Below are 25,908 nucleotides of genomic sequence, written 5' to 3'. Positions count from 1 at the left end.
CAGCCCTAGTTTTCTTAACGCGATATTACTCGCACTGAAGTAGATATTTAGATATTGAATCGAACATGTGTCTTATATATTTTATTTCTTCTTTTTCATTTAAAACGAATCCATATTCTATACTTTAGAGTGCTTTACAGAAAGAAGTTAAAAAAGGTTTGGATAAAATAAGTTTTAGGCGCAGCAAATGTTCAAGAAAGTATTGCCCAAAATAAAATAAAAATGATAAAAATAGGCAACAAAAAGATTGGGCATAAAAACCAACAACGTGGTTTACTAATATTCTACAAGAACTGTTATTGTGGACATTATTAAAGCCCTTAGAAAGCTTTGAAAAGTTGTCTACCCTTGTTTGCCCTCAAATTTCTCTTCACCACCGTATTTGTCTCGTTTCTCAACATCTCTCCTCAATTAAGGATCCCCTTCCTATCCTACCCCATTCTACATTTTTTCTTCTTCTTCTTGCTCTTCATTTCCCGACAAGGCTTTTGTTTCCCATTTGATCCACAAAATGGTAAGTTTGGCTTTTCCCATATTTCTCATCTTTTTGAATTCATCATCTTATATATCTTAAATATGACTTATTTGTTTATTTTGTTTTTCGTTTCCAATTAAGATATCATCTTCTTTTTCTAAGTAGTTGATTTAAAAGGAAACAAGTGAATAAGAATAAAGGAAAATTTACCCAAATGAAAAAAATGTATACAAGTATTTGGTTTTACGCTTCATTTTAATTAATCAAATCTACCAACATTTGTTATAAAATCTAAAGTTTTAAATTTTAGTTTAATTTAGTTAGTTCATTTATGTGATATTCTTTGTGATATGAAAATCAGCAAGTTAGTAGATTTATATTCAAATCTCAACACAAGTAGCTCATTTCCTAGGTCAGTTTGCGTTTAGACACATTCAAAACATGTATTGACTTCTCTTTAGGCTTAAGTTATCAATGTATTCTATCCCGACCTTAGAGACAAGTCATGAATCCCATACTAATTATGTCTTGAAGTTAGTATTAGGATATATGTGTCCATACTCCCTTTTATTTATTTATGATGTATATTTTTAAGCAAAACCACGAGTACAAATAAACAGAAATGAACAAATATTTTATATGTTATTGCAACTTGTTAGGACTGATCGTTTGATTTTCATATATAAATGTGGGGAATAAAAAAAATTGGAATAGGCGAACGCGGCGTCTGGAATGGCAGTGGATGATGAATGTAAGCTGAAATTCTTGGAGCTAAAAGCGAAAAGGAATTACAGGTTCATCATTTTCAAGATTCATGACCAGCAGGTGGTGGTTGACAAACTTGGCACCCCTGCTGAAACCTATGAAGATTTCACCGCAGCTCTGCCAAAGGATGAGTGTCGCTACGCTGTCTTCGATTTTGATTTCACTACTGCTGAGAACTGCCAGAAAAGCAAAATTTTCTTCATTGCATGGTAACCTGCTCTCCCTTGTCCTAATGAGTCTGACTCTTCCGCATTCATTCAACACTCCGTAATTTTCTTACATGAAATGATTCTATTTTTCCTCTACTTCTCATGGAAAACATGTAGTAGAATATATGGAATATTATTGGAGGTAAATTTAAACCAACTTGGAATACGTGATCATTATGTAAAGTAAGTAATGTGTAATGGGTTGAGTTGATTTTAATTCAAATCATGGTATTTATATCATAAATTATTGTTTAAGTTTAGCTCGATAAAAGAATATAAATATTATTTTTTTGTGTATATTTATCTTTACTTATAGATAATTAATCTAAGTCTGTATATATCCGCCTATATTACTTGTTAAATTTTTTAATAAAAAATTCTAATTTTATTTAATATTTAGTAATTTTATACTTATTTGTTTTATTACTATTTTTATTATAAAGAAATTAACATAAGATTCTAATATTAATATTATAATGTTAAATATTTTATTTTCATATGATATTATTACATAATATATAAAATAATATAATACACAATTGAAAAATGAGTTAAGTCACGTAATACTTGAGTTATGAATGATTGAACTTAGGCGTACATTTTATTCAACCTATTTTAGATCTAATATTTTTATTCAAATACTCTCAAATATTAGACAAACGTTTAAGCTCAAACAGTTTATTCGACTTTTCAAAAACTCTACCAATAAAATAGCTTAATAGTTAGTTTATTAATGTGATAACTATTTTGCGATTAATATTTAAATAATTTGTGTACATTCATTCATTTATATTATTATATTTAATGATATATTTTAATAATGGGTTATATGCAGGGCACCGGATTCATCCAGGGTGAGAAGTAAAATGGTGTATGCGAGTTCAAAAGACAGATTTAAGAGAGAATTAGATGGAATTCAAGTTGAGTTACAGGCAACGGATCCTAGTGAAATGAGCTTCGACATTATAAAAGCTCGGGCAATTTAAACGCTTTTATTGCGCTTTAAATCTTACGATTCCATGACATTCCCTGTCCTAAGCAATTTCAAACTTTCATCACTTGCTTATGTGTATTTTTCTTAAAAAAAAAAAGAAAGAAAAAAAAGAATATTTCGTCTTTTTTTAAAAAAAATTCACCTTTATTTTTTTACTTCGTGTCTGTGTGTTTTTTAACCTTGACTGTGTAGTTTTATTGTTCTAATATTATCCATTCCTTAATGCTAAATGTCCTTTCAATCAGTTCTGTTTTGTCTTCTATATATGAGTGGTTTATTCTTATTTTATTTCTTTTAAATAACTGGATTTAAATCTATCTAATTTATCTGAAACTTAAATTTATTTATTAAATTTTAATCAAAATTGATAATTAAAACAAAAATAATTTTTGCTTAAATAATTTTTTTAGGGATATTGTTATATCTAGTTTGAGGAAGATTAACTGTAAAAGATATGTCTTGTGCATATTGTCAAGACTTATCCTGAGTTGCTAAAAGATATGTCTTGTGCATATATATATATATATATATATATATATATATATATATATATATTGAATTAATTTTGTGCATATTTTATGTATTAAACTGAGGGTACTTTATTTTGTTCATTGTGGAATGTATATTTAAGTGTATTGAGTGAAATAATTAAGTGATTTGATTAGTGTCTTAAATTTTGAGAAAAAATCTTAGAGGGAGATATTTAGATCATAAGTACAATGTATTAAGACAGTAAAAATTCTCTCCAAGTAAGGCCTCATAAAAGTAAGGAAATCAAACTGAGTAGACCTATCGTATTTAATGTCAATTTATCATCATTTAATTAAATTTAAAATTATAAAAAGAAAACATAATTAAGTTAAAAGTTTTAAAAATTAAATAAAAATATGGAATAATTTATAGAAATTTTTAAAAAAAATCTAACTTCCTAAAACAATTAAAATAAAACATTAATGTAACATCCCGAAATAGGGCCTAAACGGAACAGTGGTTGAGAAACCACAAATTTGAGGTATAAAAATTTATTTTATTATTATTTTGAGGTTCATGATATGATTGCATGATTGTGTGAAAATTTCGTGATGAAATTCTATGCATAAAGTGCTTAAGTTGAGATTAGGGACTAAATCGAATAATTTGCAAAACTTGCATTCTAGAAGTTTTTTGTGACAACCCTAATTTGACTCTAGTCGAGAAGTGGTTTTGGGACCACAAAATCGAGTCACAAGAATAATTAAATGTTATATTTTATGCCTATTATAAGTGAAAGTGTGTGTGTGAAAATTTCATGTTTTGATTTTGTCTTTTAAATGTGAAATTAATTAGAAAGGACTTATGTGTGAAACTTTGGAAATGCGATAGGTTAAATGGTAGTGGGCAAATAATGCATGGTGGAAAAAAAAAAAGTAGACTTGCATGTCAAATTCCCCACTTTAGAGGAAGTGGCCGGCCATGATGGTATGGGATACAAAATATATGCATTTTGTATTAATATTATAATGACTACATGGTTTTATAATAGGAAATAAGTATTAGAAAAAAAAAGAAGGCCATACATCCTTGCCTTGTTCATGTGAATGTTTGAGAAAGAATGGAGAAAAATGCTTTGAGGATTTCGGCAATGGAGCAAGCTCAAAATCTAAGGTAGAACAAAAGGGCTCTTTGATATTTGGCCTTGGTGATTCTAATTGGAGGTATGTTTAATTTTATTTCTTGATAATTTATGTGAAATTGAGTTAATTGCTAAGCTCCTTTCATAGCCCATGACTCAATTTTTGTTATTGGTTTGAAGTGATGCATTCGGCTATGGGTTGTAGAGTGTCTTGGTGGATGTTTTGATGTTTTTGTGATGAGGCATGAAGATGGTTGATTTTAAGTGTTTAATAAAAAGGATTGGATGTGAGTGTGTGTGAAATGGCAAATGATGAGTCTCGGTAACTTCATGAAGAGTTCGGCTATTGTGTTTATGTGAATATATATATGCTGAATGTAGTCTTGGATAAGTAAATTTTGATGTATTAGATTGGTAACATGGTTATGCCGATTGTGAAAATGTGATAAAGGTGCCAATAAATATTTGTAAACATGCATAGTACCGAATGTGTTCATGAATGAATAAGTTATGTGGGTTGTTTAAATGAAAGAAATGGATAAGTTAAGGTATAATTGAGTGTTCGAATATGAATTTAAGAAGAATGATACATTCGACTATGCTTTGATGTGCTTGGATTGTTGTTCATTGAGTAAGTGATTGAGGAATGGTTAGAAGAATTTGAATGCTAAACTAGTTGATTTGTTTATAATGTCCGATTATGATCATTTATAGAGATGTGAATGAATTGTTGTTATGTGAATAAATATTTGTTTGATGATATATATATGTATTCGCAATGGGATAAAATGTGTATTAAGGTAAGTATCATGGTGATTATGCTTGTGATGTTGGGTTAATATTCGGCATTGAGTAATGTGGGGTAAGGTGATTAATCGGCTATGAAATTAGCTAAATTGAATAGGTATGTTTAATGATATGCTTAGTGTAATGTATAATCTTGTAACTCGGTTTAGTATTGAGATAAAGGTTAGATGTATGATTGGATTTTGGTATGTGTTAAATTGGTTAATCAAAGATTTAATATGACGAAATGTTAATGAATAACATAATTGGTTTGCACCTTAAATAGTTGAAATAAAGTTTGCCGATTATGATTAAATGTTTAAATTGTAATGGTCATATATAGGTATATATATATATATATATATGCCTTATGTATGTACCATGTACACATAAGGACATTCGGCAATATGATTAAATTCATCTATAAGGAAGCATGATAAATTAAGCGACTCCTTGCTTGTGAATGTGAATTAGATATAAATTAAATAAGCATGAAATCGAGTCATGGCATGTTTTATTAAATATGATACATATTGAAATCTATTGTTTTAGATATAGATTAAATGATATGTGATTGCCAAATGTGATTGTTAAGTGAATAATATTAGTTAAGTACTTAAGCAAACCTATTGTTTTACTTAAGCTTAAGAGCAAAGAGGATCAAAGTCGGATAGGGGAAAAGAGAAAGTAACGAATAGCCGTGGATATCTAGTCGTCGACCACTTCCGAGGTAAGTTTTAAGTGATTAAACATTGAGTAAATTCAATCATAATAGGACATAATGAGTTGATTTAATAAGATATTATGTGGCCATGATATGTCTTAAACTCAAATGGTAAGTTCATAAGTGTTTGGACTTGGAAATTTAAGAGCAAATTGTAATAATTTGCTTAGGACAGCAGAAGTAATGTGAATTTAGAAAATCACTATAAATTGTTGGTGTGGAATTATAGGCTGAATAAAATATGTAATCAAAGCTTAATTAGTCTAGTTTCTTATAAAAGAGACCGTGTAAGCAAAGAAATTTCCTATAAAGAGATATTTAAAGTTGTGTGAGATAGTGTCAGAATGACTCCGAAATCCCCTGTTCTGTTTTTAGAAAATCATTATAATTTGTACAAAAATGGTTATAAGATAAAATTTATATGCTTAGACTCCTTAATGAGTCTAGTTTCAAATGAAATCAAATAGAACATATTTTGAATTCTGTACGATGAGAAATTTGATTCGTAGTGAAGAGTGGTCGATTAGTCAAACAGTGAAACAGGGGAAACTTTAAGAAAAATCTGGTATTGATTGGCCAAACCTAAAATTCTGAAAATTCTATGGATGGAAGATATATGAGTCTATATTCAGGTAAAATTAACGGCAATTGATTTTGAGTTTTGTAGCTCCATTTATAAATAATTTAGTGACTATTGCTCAGGAAAATAGCTTGTAGTGAATATGTGAATTTGTTGTAAACATTGATGAAACTATTTGAGTTGCTTATAAGCTATTGCTGAAATTGATGTACAAGATAAATATATATATGTGTGGTAAAGCCGAATGGCTAGTGTGAAATATGTATGAGATATGTATATGTGGTAAAGCCGAATGGCTAATGTGAAATATGTATGAGATATGTATATGTGGTAAAGCCGAATGGCTAATGTGAAATATATATGAGATATGTATATGTGGTAAAGCCGAATGGCTAGTGTGAAATATGTATGAGATATGTATATGTGGTAAAGCCGAATGACTAGTGTGAAATATGTATGAGATATGTATATGTGGTAAAGCCGAATGGCTAATGTGAAATATATGTATATGTGGTAAAGCCGAATGGCTAGTGTGAAATATGTAGGAGATGTGTGTATATTGTGGCCGAATGACCAAATGTGAAAGGTGTGTGTATTATTAGATATTTGATGAGGCAAATGAATTACAAATATGACAGTCGATGTGAATATTGTAACATGTGATTAAATGTACATGAAACTTGGAAATATATTCCGGGTAAGACCCGATGACTACGTGTGGAGATTATGTCCGGGTAAGACCCGATGACTACGTGTGGAGATTTTGTCCGGGTAAGACCCGATAACTACGTGTGGGGACTATTCGAGCTAAAGGTTTCGCTGAAGATTCGAGTAAAGCATAAGATTATACGACTTCACAGTAACAATTGGTAATAAATACGTTCAATGCGTTAAGTTGGTCAGGTATGTATTTTGAGATTATATTTAAGCTTGATTTGGACTAAATCACAAGGTCGTTATGTGATGCATATGTGAGTAAAGCAATAAGACGTTTCTATGATTATTGTGCGTTTGGTCAATGTGGAAAGTTAGGTGAAAATATGTAATGTACCTATGTTTATAAGAGATCACTATCAAGTGAGAATTTATCTGCCTATTATATATGATGAGATGTGCATATTCGGTAAAGGGATGGTATGCAGAAGGAAGAGTGAAATAAAATACGAACAACTATGTTATAATTTGGTGTTATCTGTTGACACCGCTTAAAACTTACTAAGCATTGTAATGCTTACTCCGTTTACTTTGTTTCCTCTGTTTTATAGATCTCATTTGGAAGCTACGAGGCTCGGGGATCGTCAAGAACTAGTTACACTATCACTATCCTTTGTTTGGTACTGCTATGTTTTAGATTATCTTATGGCATGTATAGAATAGACTAGTAGTGGGAGGATATTTTGGTTAATGTATATAAGCTATGCGAATATGACATCTTTTGAATGTTTACTTTTATAAGTTTTTTTTAAATTTTATCCCTGGTTGTGTCTAGCAATTATCCAATTGAATGATCTTTACTTCAAGAAAATGTTCAAAATTTTCTTGATCGGCATGAGTTACAAGTTCAGTAATGCCCTTACCTATTCCTGACGATTTACGGGATAGGGGTGTTACATTTTTAGTATGAAATTGCTTTGGAATATTAATTAGGAGGGTTTAAATAAAAATTTGACCAATTTCTAAGTTCATGGACAAAATAGGACATGGATGGAATTTTTGAAAGTTTAATAAGGAAGGGCATTTTGTTCATTTGGATATTAAATGAAATAAAAAGGGAAAAATAACACAAAATTCATCATCTTCTTCATTAGCACGAAATTTCAAGGGTTCTCCATAACTAGGGTTTGTTTCAAGCTTTCAAGCTCCATAGTAAGTGATTCCAAGCCCCGTTTTTAATGTTCTTTACGTTTTCGGAGTCCCGGTAGCTCGATAAAGCTTATGCTAGCAATAATTTAAGTTAGGGTTCATATTTGGAAAAATACCCATAGGTGAAAAGTGTTTATTTTGATGTTTTATGATAGAATATAAGGTTTTAAATTATGTTAGACAACTTGTGCTACTTGGTTTTAAGTGAAAACGAGTAAAAGGGCTTAATCGGTAAAAATACCTAATAGTCATAAGTACATGTTAGAGTGTGAATTTGATGTTGACATAAAAGGGAAAAATGATCAGCATATCATAAAACATAAGAAAATAGGATGAAGTTTAAATTACGAGCCTTGGGGAAAAAGTGCAAATATGTGAAAGTTTAGGGGCAAAAATGTAATTTTTTCAAAGTTTGGGTCAAGGACTGTTTTGATAAATGTGAATATTAAATAAGTTAAATTTGCTATTATAGATCAAGAAGAGCGAAATTCGGGAGTAGATCAGGGAAAAGAAAAAGTAAAGGACTAAATTGTAAAGTTTAGTCACATTTTGTATCGAGGTAAGTTTGCAGTAAATAAATGCAATATTCTTTTATTTTACATTATTATTGTCAATTTCAGCATTTATATACTTATTTTCTTTGAATATTTAAAGTTGAATTAAAGGCGAAGTGACAGAGAAAAAGCATTAGGAAGCCCGTTTGAACCTTAGGAATGTTAGGATATTGGGGTTGACAGACGGAGACAGAGATGAAATGAGCCATGTAAGTCCATATCAGATATATGGCTTTGGAGACAGGAATGAGCCATGTAAGCCCATATTAGATATATATATGGCATTGGAGCAGAATAATTCATGTAAGTCTATGTCGAAGACATGGCATTAGCAGGATATTGTTAGACAGGAACGACCCTAGTATCCTTAGTATTCCGAGTGGTTCAACGGGTCATTGTACACGTTAAATTACAGTGAATTTTCAGCAAAAGGAAGGTAGATTATATTTATGAATAGTGAAAGGTCGGTAAGAAAGAAGGTAAGTGAGTAAAGAAGAAGGTAGAAAATGAGAAGTGAAGAAAGTTTATGAGGCTAGGTGACATTATGTATAATTATTCATTATGTTGAATGTTGTAATTTATTTGCTTGTAAGCTTACTAAGCCTAGTGCTTACTCTCTTTATTTTCTTTTTCTTATAGTTTTATCAAGCCACCCAGGATCAAAGGAAACGTGAGTCCGATCACACTATCGAAGAAATCACATTGGTATAGTTAGAAGTTTCGTTTTGTGTATGGCATGTATAGGAACTTGGTTTCTTTTGATATGATATGATCAATGAATGATGTGTAAATACTTGCTAGTGATTAGCTAATAGAGTGGCTGATGATATACATGTTTAATAGTATGTATGATTAAGTAGTAACTATCACATGAAAACTAAGAAAAATGTGAAAGTAACTTAAAAACAGATTCAAGTATCAGAAATAACGGGATTTTGAAAAATCACAAGAAATTGTAGAGACATTGGTTGATGGTGAATAATATATGAAATTAAAGCTCGTTGTGTCTATTTTCATATGAAATAAGCAAAACAGGTAAAGGTTTTGTATTTTATAGGGCATCTGAGTTTTGGTGAAATAGGGCCAGAGCGATTTCTAGATCCCCTGTTCCAACTTTAGAAATTCATCATAAATTTTAAAAAAATAATTAGGTGGTTTAATTTATATGGTTATAATCCTTATTGAATCTAGTTTTAATAGAAGCAAACGGTATAGTCATATGATTTTTGTACAGAGAGAAAAGTGATTCGTAGTAAGTAGAGGCCAGTGCAGTTGAATGCTGAAACAGGGGTAACTTTAACTAATAAACTGTACTAATTGGCTATGTCAAAAATTCTAGAAAAAAAATTAGTAGATAGATATATGAGTCTAGTTTCAGGAAAAAATTTACGGATCTTAATTTCGAGTTTTGAAACTTGAGAAATGAATTTTTAAGCAACCATAACGCAAAAAAACAGTTTATTTTGAAAATTAAAATAAGTGGTTTAGAGTTGTTTAAAAGGTAAGATAAGTTTAGTAACACCTCAAGCTTGACTCCGGTGATGGTTTCGGGCGTGGGGGTGTTACAATTAACTTGAAAAAAAAAACAATACAAATATTTTTTAAGTACTAATAATATTACAAAAGTATATATTTTTATCTTATTCTTTAATCTATTATTCTTGTCATCATCTTTGATCAACAATGATTCTTATTTGTAAACTTATTTAATTTTTAATGCAATTAATTGTATTTTATCTTTCAATCCTCTGTTTAACTTCATAAAATGATTACTAATATCAAATAATAAAGTATTATTAAATATCAAATAATAAAATAATAAAATTAAGTATATCAAATAAGAATGAAAATCAAACTTTCTTTTATGAAGAACACAAAACATATAGAATAATACTAAATGTTGTTTTTTCTGATGATTCTTTAAATGCTACTTAAATAATAAATACCTTGCTAATGTATTTAATTATAGTGCTAAAACTTGATTTAATTCATTTATAACTATATCTGATAATTATCTAAAATAATAAGTATAATTTAATAAAATTACTAATAAAATACTTATAGTTATAATTATTTTATATTAATATTTTTATGAAAAATAAATTTAAATTCTACCTTTTTATTAATAACTATAAGTATTTTATTAATAGAATAAACTTAAATCCTACCTTTTAAACATATAAAATGAAAATTTAATAAAACATACACAGTGCTGGTGAAGTTTGAACATTAAAGTTTCTAATTTCACTTTAATTAAAGTTTAAAGTTGACAAACTAACTCATTAAACTTTTATTATTTATAACTATGAATGGTAAAAATAATAATTTTATATATCATTTAACATTATTCACACACCAATTGATGTATAATGTTTCGATCAGTGTGATTAAAATTAGACTAAAAAAGCTAGTGCAACTAGCACATATGATTGGGACAGCGGATCAAGATCGTATTCAAGTTGTTCGATTCGGAAAAAAATTTTGATATGACCTGAAAGAAGAAACAATAGATTTAAAAACAAATAAAACTAAAATAACTAAAAGAAGAAATTCAAGAAAAAAAATAAAGATTCAAAACATAAATAAATTAAGAAAAAGGAAATTAAAAGGTGAAAGATGGATTGAATAAACTGATGGATATGGATAGAAGACAATTGTCTATCTAAATCCTTTGAGATATAAACCCTAAAAAATTTAATTAATAGCTCTAATTAACCCTACAAAAAATAATTTTTGGCAAATTGAAGGATGAAGAATAGATTCACATGATTCCTTTAAGAAAATAAAAAGAAGCAATCTTGCAAAAAGAAATTAACTCTAAGAGTTGAAAATTTTATCAATGAATGAATGAATCATAGAATGATTAATGAAGAGGTTTTTATATAGGCTAGTTAATTACATCTAAATAAAACTCTCAATTATAATGAAACTCTAATAAATCTAAACAATAAGTAGTTTTAGTAGAACTAAACTTTCTTATTAACTAAGAAACATATAACTCTTAAAATACTTCAAATATATCCTAAAATTCGGTATAAATAAATAACAAAAATATAAAACCTAATAGATACAATATTAGACTCATATATAATCAAAATTAAGCCTAAAAATTAAACCTAATATGACTTAAACTTGAATTAAACTTTGAAACTCGTAATTTCCCATAATAATCCCATCCAAAAATTATGCTCGTGTCGTTTTCACTAAAATAATTATAACTTGAGCTCCTGCACTTGAAATCAGGTGATTAAAGGTGCGTTTTGAAGTTAAAAGATAAATATTCGAATGTTATGAAGACATCTCAACCTAGAAATGTCTGGATCCCATCCAAAAAGTCATTGCAAGTCGATTGATTTTTCAAACTTGAAAATTAACATCTTCGATAAATGGAATTTAATCAATTTCACACCATATGTGCATGTATCATTCCCCTTTTCCTCAAAAAGATTCATCCTCAAACCTTGTCTTTGGCCAAACAAGAAATAATCTTCCTCATAGGTAGAATGGTTTAATTGAGCTCCTCTCAAAGGATCAACAAATTTCTTAAAGAAAGAAACAAGTCTACTAGATAAATTCAAAACATAATCATTCCTCTCCTTTGTATAGATTGTTTCTTTCTTTGCTTTCTCTTTTTCAATGAGAATTGCATTCTCTAATTTTACCTCATAGGAATTTCCACTCGCCAAAGTTGGACTATCAAATTAACTTTTAATGCTTAAAATTTCTTCTCTCAGTCTTTTTACATAAATCATTCTCACTTCCTTTTAACCCCTTACAAAAAATTTTGAACAATGAATTTATCATCACAACTTTCTTTATCTCTAGAGGAAATCTCAACAATAAGCATAGGATCACATAAACTTTCTTCACAAATGGCATTGAAAAAAGTTTCTTGTTAACATATCTCATTATTTTCAAAGGTAGCACTAAAGAAGACTCCTCAATTGTAACCTCTCAAACTCGGTCTAGATGTTACGGCCAAATTCTGAAGACCACAGTAGCCATCGAAATAGTCAAGTAAGTTCGTTAGGTTTAAAAACCACTATTTTGATCAATTTACAGAAAGCTTAGTGCAGTTGTCTTAGGTTTATTAAAAACTTTCGATTGTTAGGTAATCTATAATTTAAGTCCAATTTATTCGAAAGACGTGTCATTTGAAAATAAAAACCATTAATTGATTTTGTCAGTAAACCTTTAGAAAAATACGTTTCACCATTTTGCAAGAGAAAAAGTGTTGCTTTAATTTTTGTAAGAGAATCTGTGTTTTAAGCCATATTAATTCGATTATTACATTTGTTAGATTTTTATCCAAAATACCATGCGCAAAAACAAATAAAAACAACTTATTCCACAATCCAAATTAACAAAATGTACAGTCCCAAAAATAAAACCAAAATAAGTAGAGTAAAATTAAAAATACTTTATCAACTGAAAATCCGAGATGAGACCTCCGAATTGTTGACTTCAATCCTAACCTATGGGCTATCTATAAAAAGCAAACTAAAGGGGGGTGAGCTTGAAAAGCTTAGTGTGAGTCTAAGCATACCAAAAATATTTTATAGCCATATGATCAGTCAATGAAGCATACAAACATTACAATAATTTATATAGTAAATCATGGCATGACAATATTTTGTAAATGGCATACTCATATGAAACAATGCAAAAAGTCATTCCCATCCATCCACTACACACCATAAGTTCCCCAGAGCCCATCATCTAAACACGAAAACAATAAGAGTTGAAGCTTGATGTGGATAAACCACCAGTAAAAATATGTAGTTGAAACTGCAAATAATTTGTAGACAAGCTCCTTGTAAGTTGCGATAAGTCACCAGCACTCCAACAATACTCCGGGGGCGCAAATATACTGCTAAGCAATAATGCGATAAACTGTCAATATTCTATGGAACTCTACTGTCGCACAATCAATCCCAAACTTATGCAATGCAATATGACAAACTAATAATATACCATATCATACTAATGAGTAACAAAACCAATAATAGTGACATGCTTAACATGCTTTGCATCCAATAGATACAGTAAAATTCAGTGGCATGCTTATTCATGCAACCAATAAACAATAACACATCATACAATACATAAGGTGTACAATTAGTAATTTCTTTCAACACTTAGACATTTACTTAATCACAATAAAGGCCCTTAAACATTCTGCCATTACTCTTTTAGTACTTACCTTATTCGACAACCCCTAATCCAACTTAAGGCCATTTAGCCATGCACAAATTAATATGTATAATTGATCAACATGCACAATACTTAATTTCAATCAACATCAAAACACCCAAAGATAAGACCCACACCTAATTAATCGCGAAACCAAAATACTAATGCTATCTTGTAGCTCCATCGTTTAGATCTAGACAGATCCTGATCAAATCTATACGTGATACATACAAAACACGACTAAACCAATCTTCAATCACCCATACAAGATTCGACCAAAGAAGGAAATACATCGAAAAATTCAAATCTAAAGTTAAGGATTAATACTTACTCCATTTGGCTTATGACAGGATTGTAAACAAATTTATGATGTTATTACTGATCTGTATAGATTTGGATTTGGATCTTGAATCAATCAAAACACAAAAAGAAAGGGACATGTTAGATTCGACCATTAAAAGCATCAATCGTTCATTACAAAATATGAAAAAGGAGAAAAATGACTTAGATAAGATTTAAAAAGCTTCATTTACACTTCCTGGTTTCTAGATCTGAAACAACGAATAAATAGAAAATGGATGAACACTTCAGTCGGCCAAGACATGAGGCTGATTTCAGCAATAAAAATGAAAGAAAAGTAGGCAAAAAGGGTGTGGCAATGGAAAAAAATCAACAGCAAAAATGAAAGAAAAAGATGAGTAAAAATGAAGCAAAAATGTACAACAATGGTGGGAAAAAATGACAGCAACAAGTGAAAAGAAAGAGAGAGTGTAGAAAACCTTAAGAGATATGTCAATAATGAAGGAAAAATGGTAGCAAAGGAGATCAAAATGGCAGCAACAATGGAATAAAAGAGCAACAATAATTGACCTTAAATAGAGAATGAATGAAAAGCAAAAAGGGAACAACAATATGTGGCATGGAGCACAACTAATGTTGATGGGGCAGCACAATGGAGAAGAAAGAAGAGAAAAGTAAAGTGAAAGAGAGGAAGAAAAGAGTGGGATGACAATAGATAATAAAATGAGAGCAAAAATAGGCTGATAACAAATAGAAAATGCTATATACTAAGGTTTAGAAGCATAGGGCGACAATAGCTAAGGTTTGGGCAAAAATACAATAAATAAAAATTACAAAGGAAAGGGGAATTGAACTCGGGTCTTGATCGCCGCCAAACATGCAAATGTCTAGACTAGAAATAATACAGTAAAATAGATAAAAATGGAACAACGGTCCGCAAGTATAAGGGTCAAAATGATAAAATATTTTTTAAATTTGAATTCTAATAAATAAAATATTGAATATTTACATTAAACTCTTCGAAAATTTTGAAACAATTTTAAAATCAAGTGAAAATGATTTAACCAAGTCAAAATGATCTCAATTAAGTTAAAATCATTTTAACACATCAAAATGATTTTCAAACAAGTCAAAATTGCTCTAGGCCAAAAAATATCGATACTATTTGGCCAAGTATCGATAATTTTTTGAAATATCATACCCTTAGAAAAATCGAGACCAAAAAGGAATTCTGTTAAAACCCTAAAAATTATCAATACCATGTTTTTAGTATTGATACTTTTTGAAAATAATCGATACCTTTCTTAAAAACGATACCAAAATTTTATTTTGTTTCTCATAAACCCTACAAAGTATCGATCCAATATCGATACCTATTCCAGCAAGTATCGATAAAATATTTTTGAAGTATCGATTATTTCATTCCAACGGTCACTGAATTAGCATTTATGATAAAAAATATCGATACCCTTTTTGGAGGTATCGATACTTGCAGTTGCAGGTGAAATAAATGCTCTAGTTTTATATCTCCAACCACCAACAACCTCAACGGCTGGAAATCTATTAGTGGGTCATTAAAATCTTCATCCTCATGATTAGAATGACCATTATTATCAGATCTATCTTCATCATCTGCATCAGTCTCAATCACGATGGGGTGTATCTGTAAACGAGGATCCAAATTAAGGTTGTCATATGCAATCTAAGCATGGTGTGGATTTTCAGCCCATGTCAATATAGCTCCACTACCGTACTGTTCTATCCATAAAATTAAGATCAATGTCAAACTCCTGTATAGACAATCGACTATCGGTAGACGATCTTAGAAACCCTGTACACAGGACTTGAACTCCATATTGTTGACTTAATGGAGTGACATCTTGAACGAGCTCCACATCTACTAAATCATCAAACAACTCAACCGGTTCAATGTTGACCCTCCCATTTAGGCAATAAAGTGCGACCATTGTCTCCATGTCTTCATCGTCTAAAAGTCTCATATCGGTCAATTTGATAGGATTTGACAAAACTGGAAATTTGTAGAATAGTCTTGACATCCTTCTTCCACAACGCTGACCAATTTTGTCACTATCTTTTCTATCATATCATCAATAGACACATTCTTTTTAAACTTCATTCCTATTTGCTAGCGAGATTCATATAAAAAACCAACAACTGTTTGTAAAATTACTCTATTAAAATGAATGTATATGAAGATTTGGTTATCCATCTTGGATACTAAATTTGTAAAATTAACTAAAATTAGATTTTTATTTAATAAAATTAGATCGTTCTGCAGAAATATAATTGGTTATATTTAATAAAATTGGTTATTCATGAAAAGTGCTTATAAAAGCTTGGAGGCCAATATAGAAGCATGGCGAATCAATAGATTCAATTATAAAATGGGATAATGATATATATATATATATATATATATATATATATAAATGTTTGAATTTGAATTTGAATTGATTACCTTAATGTTAAGTACATGATATAATATGTTATGTTATTATGATTATTAATGGTGATAGTTCATGGATTCGGTTAATAGAAATTGTGTATAATCTTGGTTTTGATACAAGAATGATAAATGTTTTAGTTTATTAATAGATGTTAATAAAAATGTTATATGTATATATATGTGTATGGTGTTGTAATTGCTTAATTGACTTGAATTGATAAGTGCTAAAAGTAACATGTTTTAATCTCGATCTTAATGCATTTTTGGATAATTATTCAATGTAAAATGTTGAATTTTATGCTCCTAATCCTTTAGATTCATATTTCTATGCTTAGGAGAGCATCTTGGAGTAAAAGGAGAGAAAAACAAGCTAAAATTGAAAAATTGGAACAGGTTTCAGGAGCCACACTAGCTGTTATACGGCCATGTGCCAGACCGTGTGAAAATTGAGAACTGTACTCCAAACAAGCAAAAAAAAATAAAATTTTAGGTTTTTGGGCATTCTAAGACCTATATATACAAAATATAAGAAGAGGGAGTAAGCCATCATAGAATATTGAAGAAAAAACTCGAAAAACACCATTAAAGGCGACTTTGAAGTAGATTTCCATCAAGCTTGAAGATCTCCTTTTAATTTCTTTGAAGTTTATTATGGGTTTTCTTGTTTATTGTGGTTATACTGTCTTTGAGATGTTTTGTAACACCCCAAACCCGACCTAGACGTTATGGCCGAATCTGACGATGTCACATGGTAAGAATTTTGAAAACAGAGCTAACTCGGTAAAACCTTTAATTGCTTTTATTTGATTCAAAACATACATATCACTAATCGACTTGTCTTAAAACGTATCATTTTAGCGGAAGCTTAGGTAAAAACATTATTTTTAGGAAACCATTCAAGATTTTAGATAAACCTTATTTTTTAATGAAAACCAAGCTATATCATGATTGGCAGTTATAAATCATTAAAATGTTAGTAAAATCCAAGATAAAAAGGAAAACAGCCCGAAAAGTCTGAATCACATAAAATCAGCATAATCCAGATTAAAGAAATACAACCGTAGCAAAGTTCAATTTGAATGTATGGTCATCGAAGGGCTTCGCAGCACCAATCTGCCTAAGACTGTGGGTTACCTATACAAACAAATAGAAAATGGGTGAGTTTACGTAAACTCAGTGTGTAACCCAACAAAGTTAAGCATGTATACATACAAAATATCACAAATCAAACAGATTCACAATCGGGCCTGAGCTCATGTCAGACACAGATACAAATACGGATACGGACCAAAGCCCGTTTCAGATACAGATTTAGTTACAGACATGCAATTAGAAAACAGAATCCTACCCCCAGCCTTTACAACCATCTCCAACCATCCTTACACACCATGTGGGGTTTAAAACACCCATCCAACCCTACACATCACGTTGTACCAATGCGGCACATATCAGATATAATGTAGCTGTGCTGTCAGATATTAGACATGATATGCCTTTTAGAACACTTCCTCCATCATATATATTTATATATATCATCCTACCCCAATCACATTAACAGACATGCATATAGATTTAACTCACAAATCATGCTTTTACAAACAGATAACATATAACAAATATAGGCATGCTTACAACAGTGCATCAGTCTAATAGAACATATAGATTTAGGGTTTAGTAAACTTTTACTGACCCTACGATAGGTCCACAGTCGATTAGGATGACCCATGCGACCCTACAAAAAATTTAAGTATAATGGGCCCACATGCCCATGTGGCCTGCCCGTGTAGGCCCACAGCTGAGATTGGCCTTGCCCGTTTGGATCACACGGCCTAGCCCAGATATTACACTCCCGTGTGGCGTGCCCTTATGGGCCCACATGCCCTGTGGCCCATACACCTAATTTGGAGTAGCCCATGTAGTCCACACGGTCACACCTTGGCCATCACACGGCCTTGTCCTGTGCACGGCCTAGCCTTTGTAGATACACGACTGTGTTGACACACACGGCCTACCACATGGGTGACCACACGCCCGTGTGGCATCAACAGTGTCCTTTTTTGAATTTTTTTAAAAGCTTAATTTTTGCGTTTCAGGGTACACACCTGGTTCGATTTTATGCCAAAGCCGTCCCAAGACCACCAGAACCTATAATTCGCCAACAAACCACTGTGTTATTCACTTAAAACGAAATTAAAATTGAAACCAAGTCTTCCTACAATACAATAAACAACCAAATACCTTACCTTAAAGCGAGTACGATGATTTCGCATAACGACAGTGCCAACGGGAAGTCCCTAGCCCTTAGATCTACTCTTAAGAACAAAATACACATCATTAACATAATCAAACATCCAACCATTACATAAAGCTTTCGAAGCACTTACCAAACACCACACGAAACAAAACGTTGCACAAACGAAAACAGATTTAAAAAGAAATCGAAAGGGAAGAGGAGAAAAAGAAAAGAGGAAAAGGCGGAATTCGACAGAGAGAGAGGAAAAAATGGCGTCAGAAATTCTATAAATGATGAGAGATAAATGATATTTTTTTTGAAAAATAACATAAAAATCCCCTCAAATATTCTAATAACTTCCTACTAAATCACATTTAACTACCCTAGAATCCCAATACCACTGAACTACTATCCATCGACAAAGCAAAAGTAAAACTCCCTTGCTCGTGCAGGGATTTGAACACAAGACCTTCAGCAAACCCACATCAATCAGCAAAGCAAAAATAAAACTCCTTCGCTCGCGCAAGGATTTGAACACAAGACCTTCAACAAACTCACACTCCACCTAATCACCAGACCAGCAGGCCTATTCTGATGTGGATGTACAAAAAATTAAATATAAGTCCACTGACCAAAGGTAGGCTTAATTTCCAAAAATAACAAAATTTTCTAAAGGTAAGGCTTGAACTTGAGGCCTCACACACACACACCTAGAACACTTAACCATTGAAGCAAATACAGAGTTATGTCACATTTTCACAAAAGCAGAACTAAGAATTCTGGGGTGTTACTTGTTTTTATTTGTGATTATGAATTAATTTTCTAAATATCTAGGGAGATGAACCCTAGGATGGATTCTGTCTTTTGATTTATGTTTTACGCAATAAATACTTGGATCATGTTCTCAATTATGTGTGCTTAATTCTTGGTTTAATATTTTCGGACTATTAATCCATGTTTGATGTGCTCGAATCAGAGGAGGAATAGACCCTATTTGAGAGTAGATTTAGCATATTTGAGTGGAGTTGCACACAAACCTAGAAATAGGACGACATAAATCTATCGGATTAGAGTCAAATTTAATAGGGGTATTCATAGATCGAGTTAACGCAACAATAGTTGTTTTAATTAGAAATAAATTTCAATTAATCAACCTAGAGTCATTTGCTCTTAGTCTTGAAGAGAGATATTAGCATAATTTAGGGATTTCTACGGATCAAGATACTAAACGAAAAAATTGTTTAATTCAGATTGATAATAATAGATGAATCTAGGTGGATTCTTTCCTAGGTATTGTTTCGCTTCTTGGTTGTTTACTCGATTATTTTTCCGATTTGTTCTTTTTTGTGTTCTTTAGGTAATTTAATTAGTTACTTTTAGTTTTTAATCAATCACTTCAATTTGTCAGTTAAATAATAGAAAGACGCTAATTACTAGTACTTTTAGTATTTGTTGGAATGATATATGTGCTCACCATAGCTATACTATTAATTGATAGGTGCACTTGCCTTTGTCGAATTTTTAGTTGGTTTCGTGGACATCAAGTTTTTGACATCGTTGCCTTTACCACTCAATGTATGATTTGTTTATTCTGTGTGTAGGTATAGGTGAATCTTGAGGTTACGAGAAGTGAATTCCAACATCCAGCCAGTGAACCTCGACTTAACAATGTTTGTATAGTCTCGTTTTACTAAATATATAGCATGTACCTAAGTTGAGTCAATTTTTGGCATAATACATAATCATGTTAATATTTGAATCTAGTATTGGTGAATTAGAAATGTTCAAATGGTTGGATAGTATATATATGAATTTGACACTTAAATGGTTTACATATGATGAAATATTCGTGACCATATATGAATGCATATGTCTATTTGTTAAGTGGTTTGAAGTTTCCATAAGTGTTTAATATAGAATGTATACTTATGAAATACAAATGTATATGTAAATGAAGAGATATGTTAGAAATGAACATTTGGGAATGACATTTTGGCTAAATAAGTGAATGATGCTGATAAAAATTGATTTTTAGGTGAAGCAAGTTGGTACCATTTTGGACCATTTGCAAACAAACGGTCACGTCTCAAAAAGACATAATTAGTAAGTTGTGTCACAATATCTACTCGTTATTTTACAATATTTACAATTTAGTCCTAATTCAATCTCGGGTTAGCAAAAGTGCTTTCCTAAGCTCGTTTAAGACCTAAGAATGAGTAAGTATTGTATTATGATTGTGTATTACACTATTTGCATGTTTAAATGGTTATATTGTGTATTTAATTTATCGTAGTTGCTCTGACAATAGATGTGGCATCTTGTAGCTCGGACCCGATGATTGGGACAGGTATAGAATATTACACTCGAAAATCTTTACAATTGTAGAACCTTCTTCCTAGGTTAACATCACTCCACGACGTCTCATGTGGTGCTAATTTCTTGCAATAACATCTTATTTCTTCCCCTGTCAAATATGTACTCCCTTTTCGATTTCGTCCCAAGAGTTTCCTTCCTACTGTTATCCATTCAACCAACTTTGCTAGCGTTAAGGGTAATTGAAGGAAAACGATTTCACGATCCGATCTATGCTTGATTATTGAAGAAGCTTTTTTGAGATTTTTTGGGGTATTTTTCAGATTGGAAAATTTTTAGAGTGGGAGTTAGGTTTTGCGACAAGAAAATTTGGGGAATATTGATTTTAAGGGTTTTTTTTGTACAAATTGTTTTTATGCATTTTTTTTTCTTCTAATTTCCCACATTTTTCCTCCAAGCAAACGTAAATATCCACGTGTTAAATGAAACTGACATTCAGTGCATCACCTCAGCAACTTAGCGTTCCGCTAAGTTTCCATTCATTTTGAGTAATTTTAACAAGTAGTGTGAGTTGAAAGGTGAAAAAAGGCTGAAAACTTTTGAGGAACTAAAATAACTCTTTTAACAATGTTGGAAATGAAAAATATCATTATGCGTTTAATTTATTTGAAAAACAGGCAAATTTTATGTTGGGAGGTGATGAATTTGGCGAATCAAGCCAACATTTGTTGTGTGTTAGTAAATTGGCCCATGTGGCCAAGCAGTAAGGGTACGTAATAGCCATCCATTTTAAAGCCTGAAGACTCAAGACTGACACCAAAAAAAAAAAAAAAAGCTGCCATAATCAGTTACCGAGGGACCTCCTCAAATTTCATCATTTATAAACGCCAAAAACTCCTCTTTCACCTCATTCAATGATTCCTTTAATTTTCCAGTTTGCTTAAGCTTCAAATTATTTCTCATACCAGATAGAATGGCTCAGGTAAATTTGTTATAGAATGGCTCAGGTAAATTTGTGTTTCTTTATTTTCATGTTTACGCTCTTTGTCTGTTTCACTGAGTTTCATGTTTACTGTTCTAGCAGAAGGTGGTTCTCAAAGTTCTAACCATGACTGATGAGAAGACAAAGCAAAAAGCCATAGAAGCTGCTGCAGATATCTATGGTATGGCATTTCATCATACGTTTTGCATGCATAAATAAATAAATGCTTTATCAGCTTAGTCTTTATCAAAATTAAAATCTTGATTGGGGGTGTTGCTCTAAACTTGTTTTAGCCTAACAAATTGGGTCTCTGGTAGAAATTAGAAAAAGCTTAATTGTGGTGGCAGGGGTTGATTCGATAGCGGCGGATCTAAAGGATCAGAAGCTTACAGTGATAGGGCAGATGGACGCAGTGGCGGTGGTGAAGAAGTTGAAGAAAGTAGGGAAAGTGGACTTAGTATCAGTAGGACCTGCAAAAGAAGAGAAAAAGGAAGAAAAGAAAGAGGAAAAGAAAGAAGAGAAAAACGAGGAGAAGAAAGAAGTCAAGGAAGAGCAAAATAATGGAAATTAGAAATCTCCCATCATCCTATTGTCTCTCTTCTATAGAAATAAGCTTTTAAGAATTGCATGGATACAATTTCTTCAAGTCCCTGTCTCAAGCAAAATCAATGAACAATGTGAAATGGAGGTTGGTTTAGGAATATAAACTAGAATATCATCTTTAGCTTCTAGGCAATTAATTGCTGGAGTACGAGAGATTTGCCAGGTTATGTTATTCAACAAATTGAAGTTATGTTACAGTTTACATAGAAACAATTTTAAATTCTTTTATATATTTAATTTATAGTTATTGTTCTGACAAAATATTTGTGTTAATTTTTTTAGTTAAATCAATTCAAATCTTTACTTTTTATCACATATATACCATTTCTTTTAAATCGAACTTATGGTTAAATCAGTTAATTTGTTGTTTTGATTGGTCCATTTAGTTTAATTAATTTAATTAAAATTTATTAAGAGTAAAAAATTTAAAAATTTTCTTTAATTATCAATTCTTTAATCTAATTGATTTAAAGTCACTTTTGAATAGATTTTTATTAAACTAATTTTATTGATCAATCCGATCCAATTCTATTCAGTAAAATAAGGTTTTGTACAGAAAAATAAAATAAAACTTTATTGACATAATTAAAATAATAACAGGTAGCACAGTTTTATATCTAGAAGAAGAGAGATGGGATTTATGTTATAAATAACACCTCCACCTTTATTTATTTATTTATATAAAACCTTCATATCTTCTTTTTATTAATTTTCTCATTGCAATTTTATAGTTATTGTTAATTTAGAAATAACTTAAAAATATTATCAACGTTAGTTCATGTATATTTTCAATTAGTTTCATAAAAAAATAAACATTTTCATCTTTATGATCTTAACGCTTGTCATATAACTTCAATTAATTATTTGATAAAAATATTAATATATTTAAATGTTCAGATAAAACTATATTTTGTAATTTTAAATCAACATTAAAATTTTAACTAATACTAGATTTTGTCACACTTACTATATAGGTGAAAGAAAAATAACTTATATTAAAATTATTTTCTTTTAAAAATTATTTAATAATGAATATAGGTGGAATGGTAGTGAATTTGTATTTTAATATTATTGAACAAATGTTTGATCTCTTAATTTGCAATTTTTAATTATTTTATTTAAAATATATAAAAATATTGAAAGACAAAGTGTTATCATAATAATGTTATTATAATTTTTAAAAAAGAGAGTAATTTTTAATTTTATAATTGAGTTGGTGACCGGTTATGGATGACACCAACTTAGTAAAGTGTTTAAATATAAGTATTATATATATACTAAAAAATTACATTTATTTTCAGATTAAATTAAAATTAAACTAATGCATCTTAAAAAGAAACTATATTTTTAATTTTAAATAAATTAATCAAGTAGTTTTCTAATATATAATGTTAAATAAGCTTAATTAGAATAATTAATAAATGGTTAATATTATTTTAGCATTTTTATTTCAAAATTTATATTTATAATCCAAAAAATAAATTATATATTATTATGAAAGTTAATGAACACCAACTTAATTGGAAAAAGACTAAAAAATCAAAATTAAAAAATAATAACTTTTATTATAAAGGAATTTATGTATTTCACTAATTTTATAATATATTTTTTGTTAGAATTAAGTGACCCAAATTCTTATTTAAATAAAATACGATGGAAAATAAAATAAAAGTAAAATCCATATAGAACTAGACTTCTTTTATTTTATTTTAGAATAAGGTTTTAAACCTTATTAAACTCCATCTATTTTATATTGATTAGATAAGGTGTTTCAATCCTCTTAGAATATGGCTTTGCAAGCCTATAAATAGACATAGTCTATTCCTCTTGTATTTGAGTAAAATTTTTCGACATAGTGAATTTTCTTCTCCTCCGCCTCGTGGTTTTTTTTCCGAAAGGGTTTCCACGTAAAATTTATGTGTTCTTTATTTTATTTATTTTATTCTATTTTATTTTTCACAAATTGGTATCGAGCTTAGGGTTATTCATCTCGATCACGGTAATGGCGTCTTTGAAGTATGAAATTCATTGTTGGATCGCAACACCGATTTGCGTTGTGGCAAATTAAGATGCAAGCGCTTCTTGCAGATGGATCTAGAGGATGCCCTGCTAGGATAGATAAGATGCTTTCGACATTAACAGATGAAGAGAAGAAGCGTAAGGATCGAAAGGCATTAACACAATTACATCTCGCATTTGTCCAACGAAATTTTGCAGGATGTGATGAAAGAGAAAACCGCCATTGCATTATGGAAGAGGCTAGAACAAATATGTATGTCGAAAACTCTAACAAGCAAGTTGCATATGAAGCGGCGTCTTTATGCTCATCGTTTGGAGGAAGGTGCGTCAGACACGAACACTTAACAGTGTTTAAAGAAATTCTCTCAAACTTGGAGGCCATGGAGGTTCAAGATGATAAGGAAGATCTAGGGTTGATTCTACTTTGTTCGTTGCCCGTCTTATTCAACCTTTAGAGACACGATTTTATATAGCCGCGAGTCTCTCACAGTTGATGAGGTTTATGATTCTTTAACCTCGTATGATAAGATGAAGCATCTTGTGGTTAAACCCAACTCTCGGAGAGGGTCTCATTGTTCGTGGGAGACAAGACCGGAATGTTGATGATGATCGTGGTAGAACACAGAACGGAATCCTCGTGGTAAATCTAAGGGTAGATCGAAATCTTCAAGCAGAGGTAAAACTTGCAACTTCGCAAGAAGAAAGGGCACATTAAATCTGAGTGCTATAAGCTACAAAATAAGATTAAAAGGAGGTGCGAATCAAAAGGAAAACAAATGGAAAATTCGGTGAAGTCGATGTTGTAGAAGACTACAATGATGGTGAACTTCTAGTTGCTTCATCAATGATTCTAAAGTAAGCGAGGAGTGGATACTTGATTCAGTGCACCTTCCACATGAGTCCCAATCGGGATTGGTTTACAACTTATGAAAAACGATGTCTGAAGGTGTTGTTTTGATGGGAAATAATGCTTCATGTAAAATCGCGGTGTTGGAACAATTAAAATTAAGATGTTTGATGGAGTTGTCGAACACTTAGTGACGTGCGGCATGTTCCGAATTGAAAAGAAATTTAATTTCGTTGAGTACTCTTGATTCAAAAGGGTGCAGATACACACGGTGAAAGTGGGGTTTTAAAGATTTCCAAAGGGTCCCTTGTTGTGATGAAAGGGCAAAGAAAGATTGCCAAGTTATATGTTTCTGTGGTTCTCTTATTATCGGTGATGCAAATTGCCGC

The 25,908-nt window shown here is 30.8% G+C and overlaps 2 protein-coding genes across 4 annotated transcripts; both read left to right on the top strand.

Annotated features, from left to right (window-relative positions):
- The first annotated feature begins 346 nt into the window (after positions 1-346).
- On the top strand, positions 347-2,687 carry LOC108456247 (actin-depolymerizing factor 7-like). The gene is made up of 3 exons (XM_017754845.2): positions 347-514; positions 1,190-1,449; positions 2,285-2,687. Exons 1-3 carry the CDS (start codon positions 512-514, stop codon positions 2,433-2,435), a joined length of 414 nt encoding a protein of 137 aa, XP_017610334.1. The 5' UTR covers positions 347-511; the 3' UTR covers positions 2,436-2,687.
- A 19,147-nt stretch (positions 2,688-21,834) lies between these two features.
- On the top strand, positions 21,835-22,914 carry LOC108455941 (heavy metal-associated isoprenylated plant protein 39-like). 3 transcript variants are annotated; one of them, XM_053019246.1, is made up of 3 exons: positions 21,835-22,050; positions 22,150-22,231; positions 22,398-22,914. In XM_053019246.1, exons 1-3 carry the CDS (start codon positions 22,042-22,044, stop codon positions 22,619-22,621), a joined length of 315 nt encoding a protein of 104 aa, XP_052875206.1. In that variant the 5' UTR covers positions 21,835-22,041; the 3' UTR covers positions 22,622-22,914. The 3 variants fall into 3 exon arrangements, with proteins under 3 accessions (XP_052875206.1, XP_017610014.1, XP_017610013.1); XM_017754525.2 differs by having other exon boundaries at positions 21,836-22,075; positions 22,153-22,231; XM_017754524.2 differs by having other exon boundaries at positions 21,839-22,050; positions 22,153-22,231.
- The last annotated feature ends 2,994 nt before the right edge of the window (positions 22,915-25,908 follow it).

The sequence above is a fragment of the Gossypium arboreum genome, chromosome 9 (genome assembly GCF_025698485.1).
Source record: "Gossypium arboreum isolate Shixiya-1 chromosome 9, ASM2569848v2, whole genome shotgun sequence".
NCBI lineage: Eukaryota > Viridiplantae > Streptophyta > Magnoliopsida > Malvales > Malvaceae > Gossypium > Gossypium arboreum.
The sequence above is the reverse complement of the archived record's forward strand: the minus strand, read 5'-3'. Positions and strand labels throughout refer to the sequence as shown.

Excerpts from the sequence above, each read along its gene's own strand:
- LOC108455941 (XM_053019246.1), top strand. Across the intron at positions 22,232-22,397 it reads AGCTGCTGCAGATATCTATG|GGGTTGATTCGATAGCGGCG; the intron begins GTATGGCATTTC and ends TTGTGGTGGCAG.
- LOC108456247 (XM_017754845.2), top strand. Across the intron at positions 1,450-2,284 it reads AAAATTTTCTTCATTGCATG|GGCACCGGATTCATCCAGGG; the intron begins GTAACCTGCTCT and ends GGTTATATGCAG.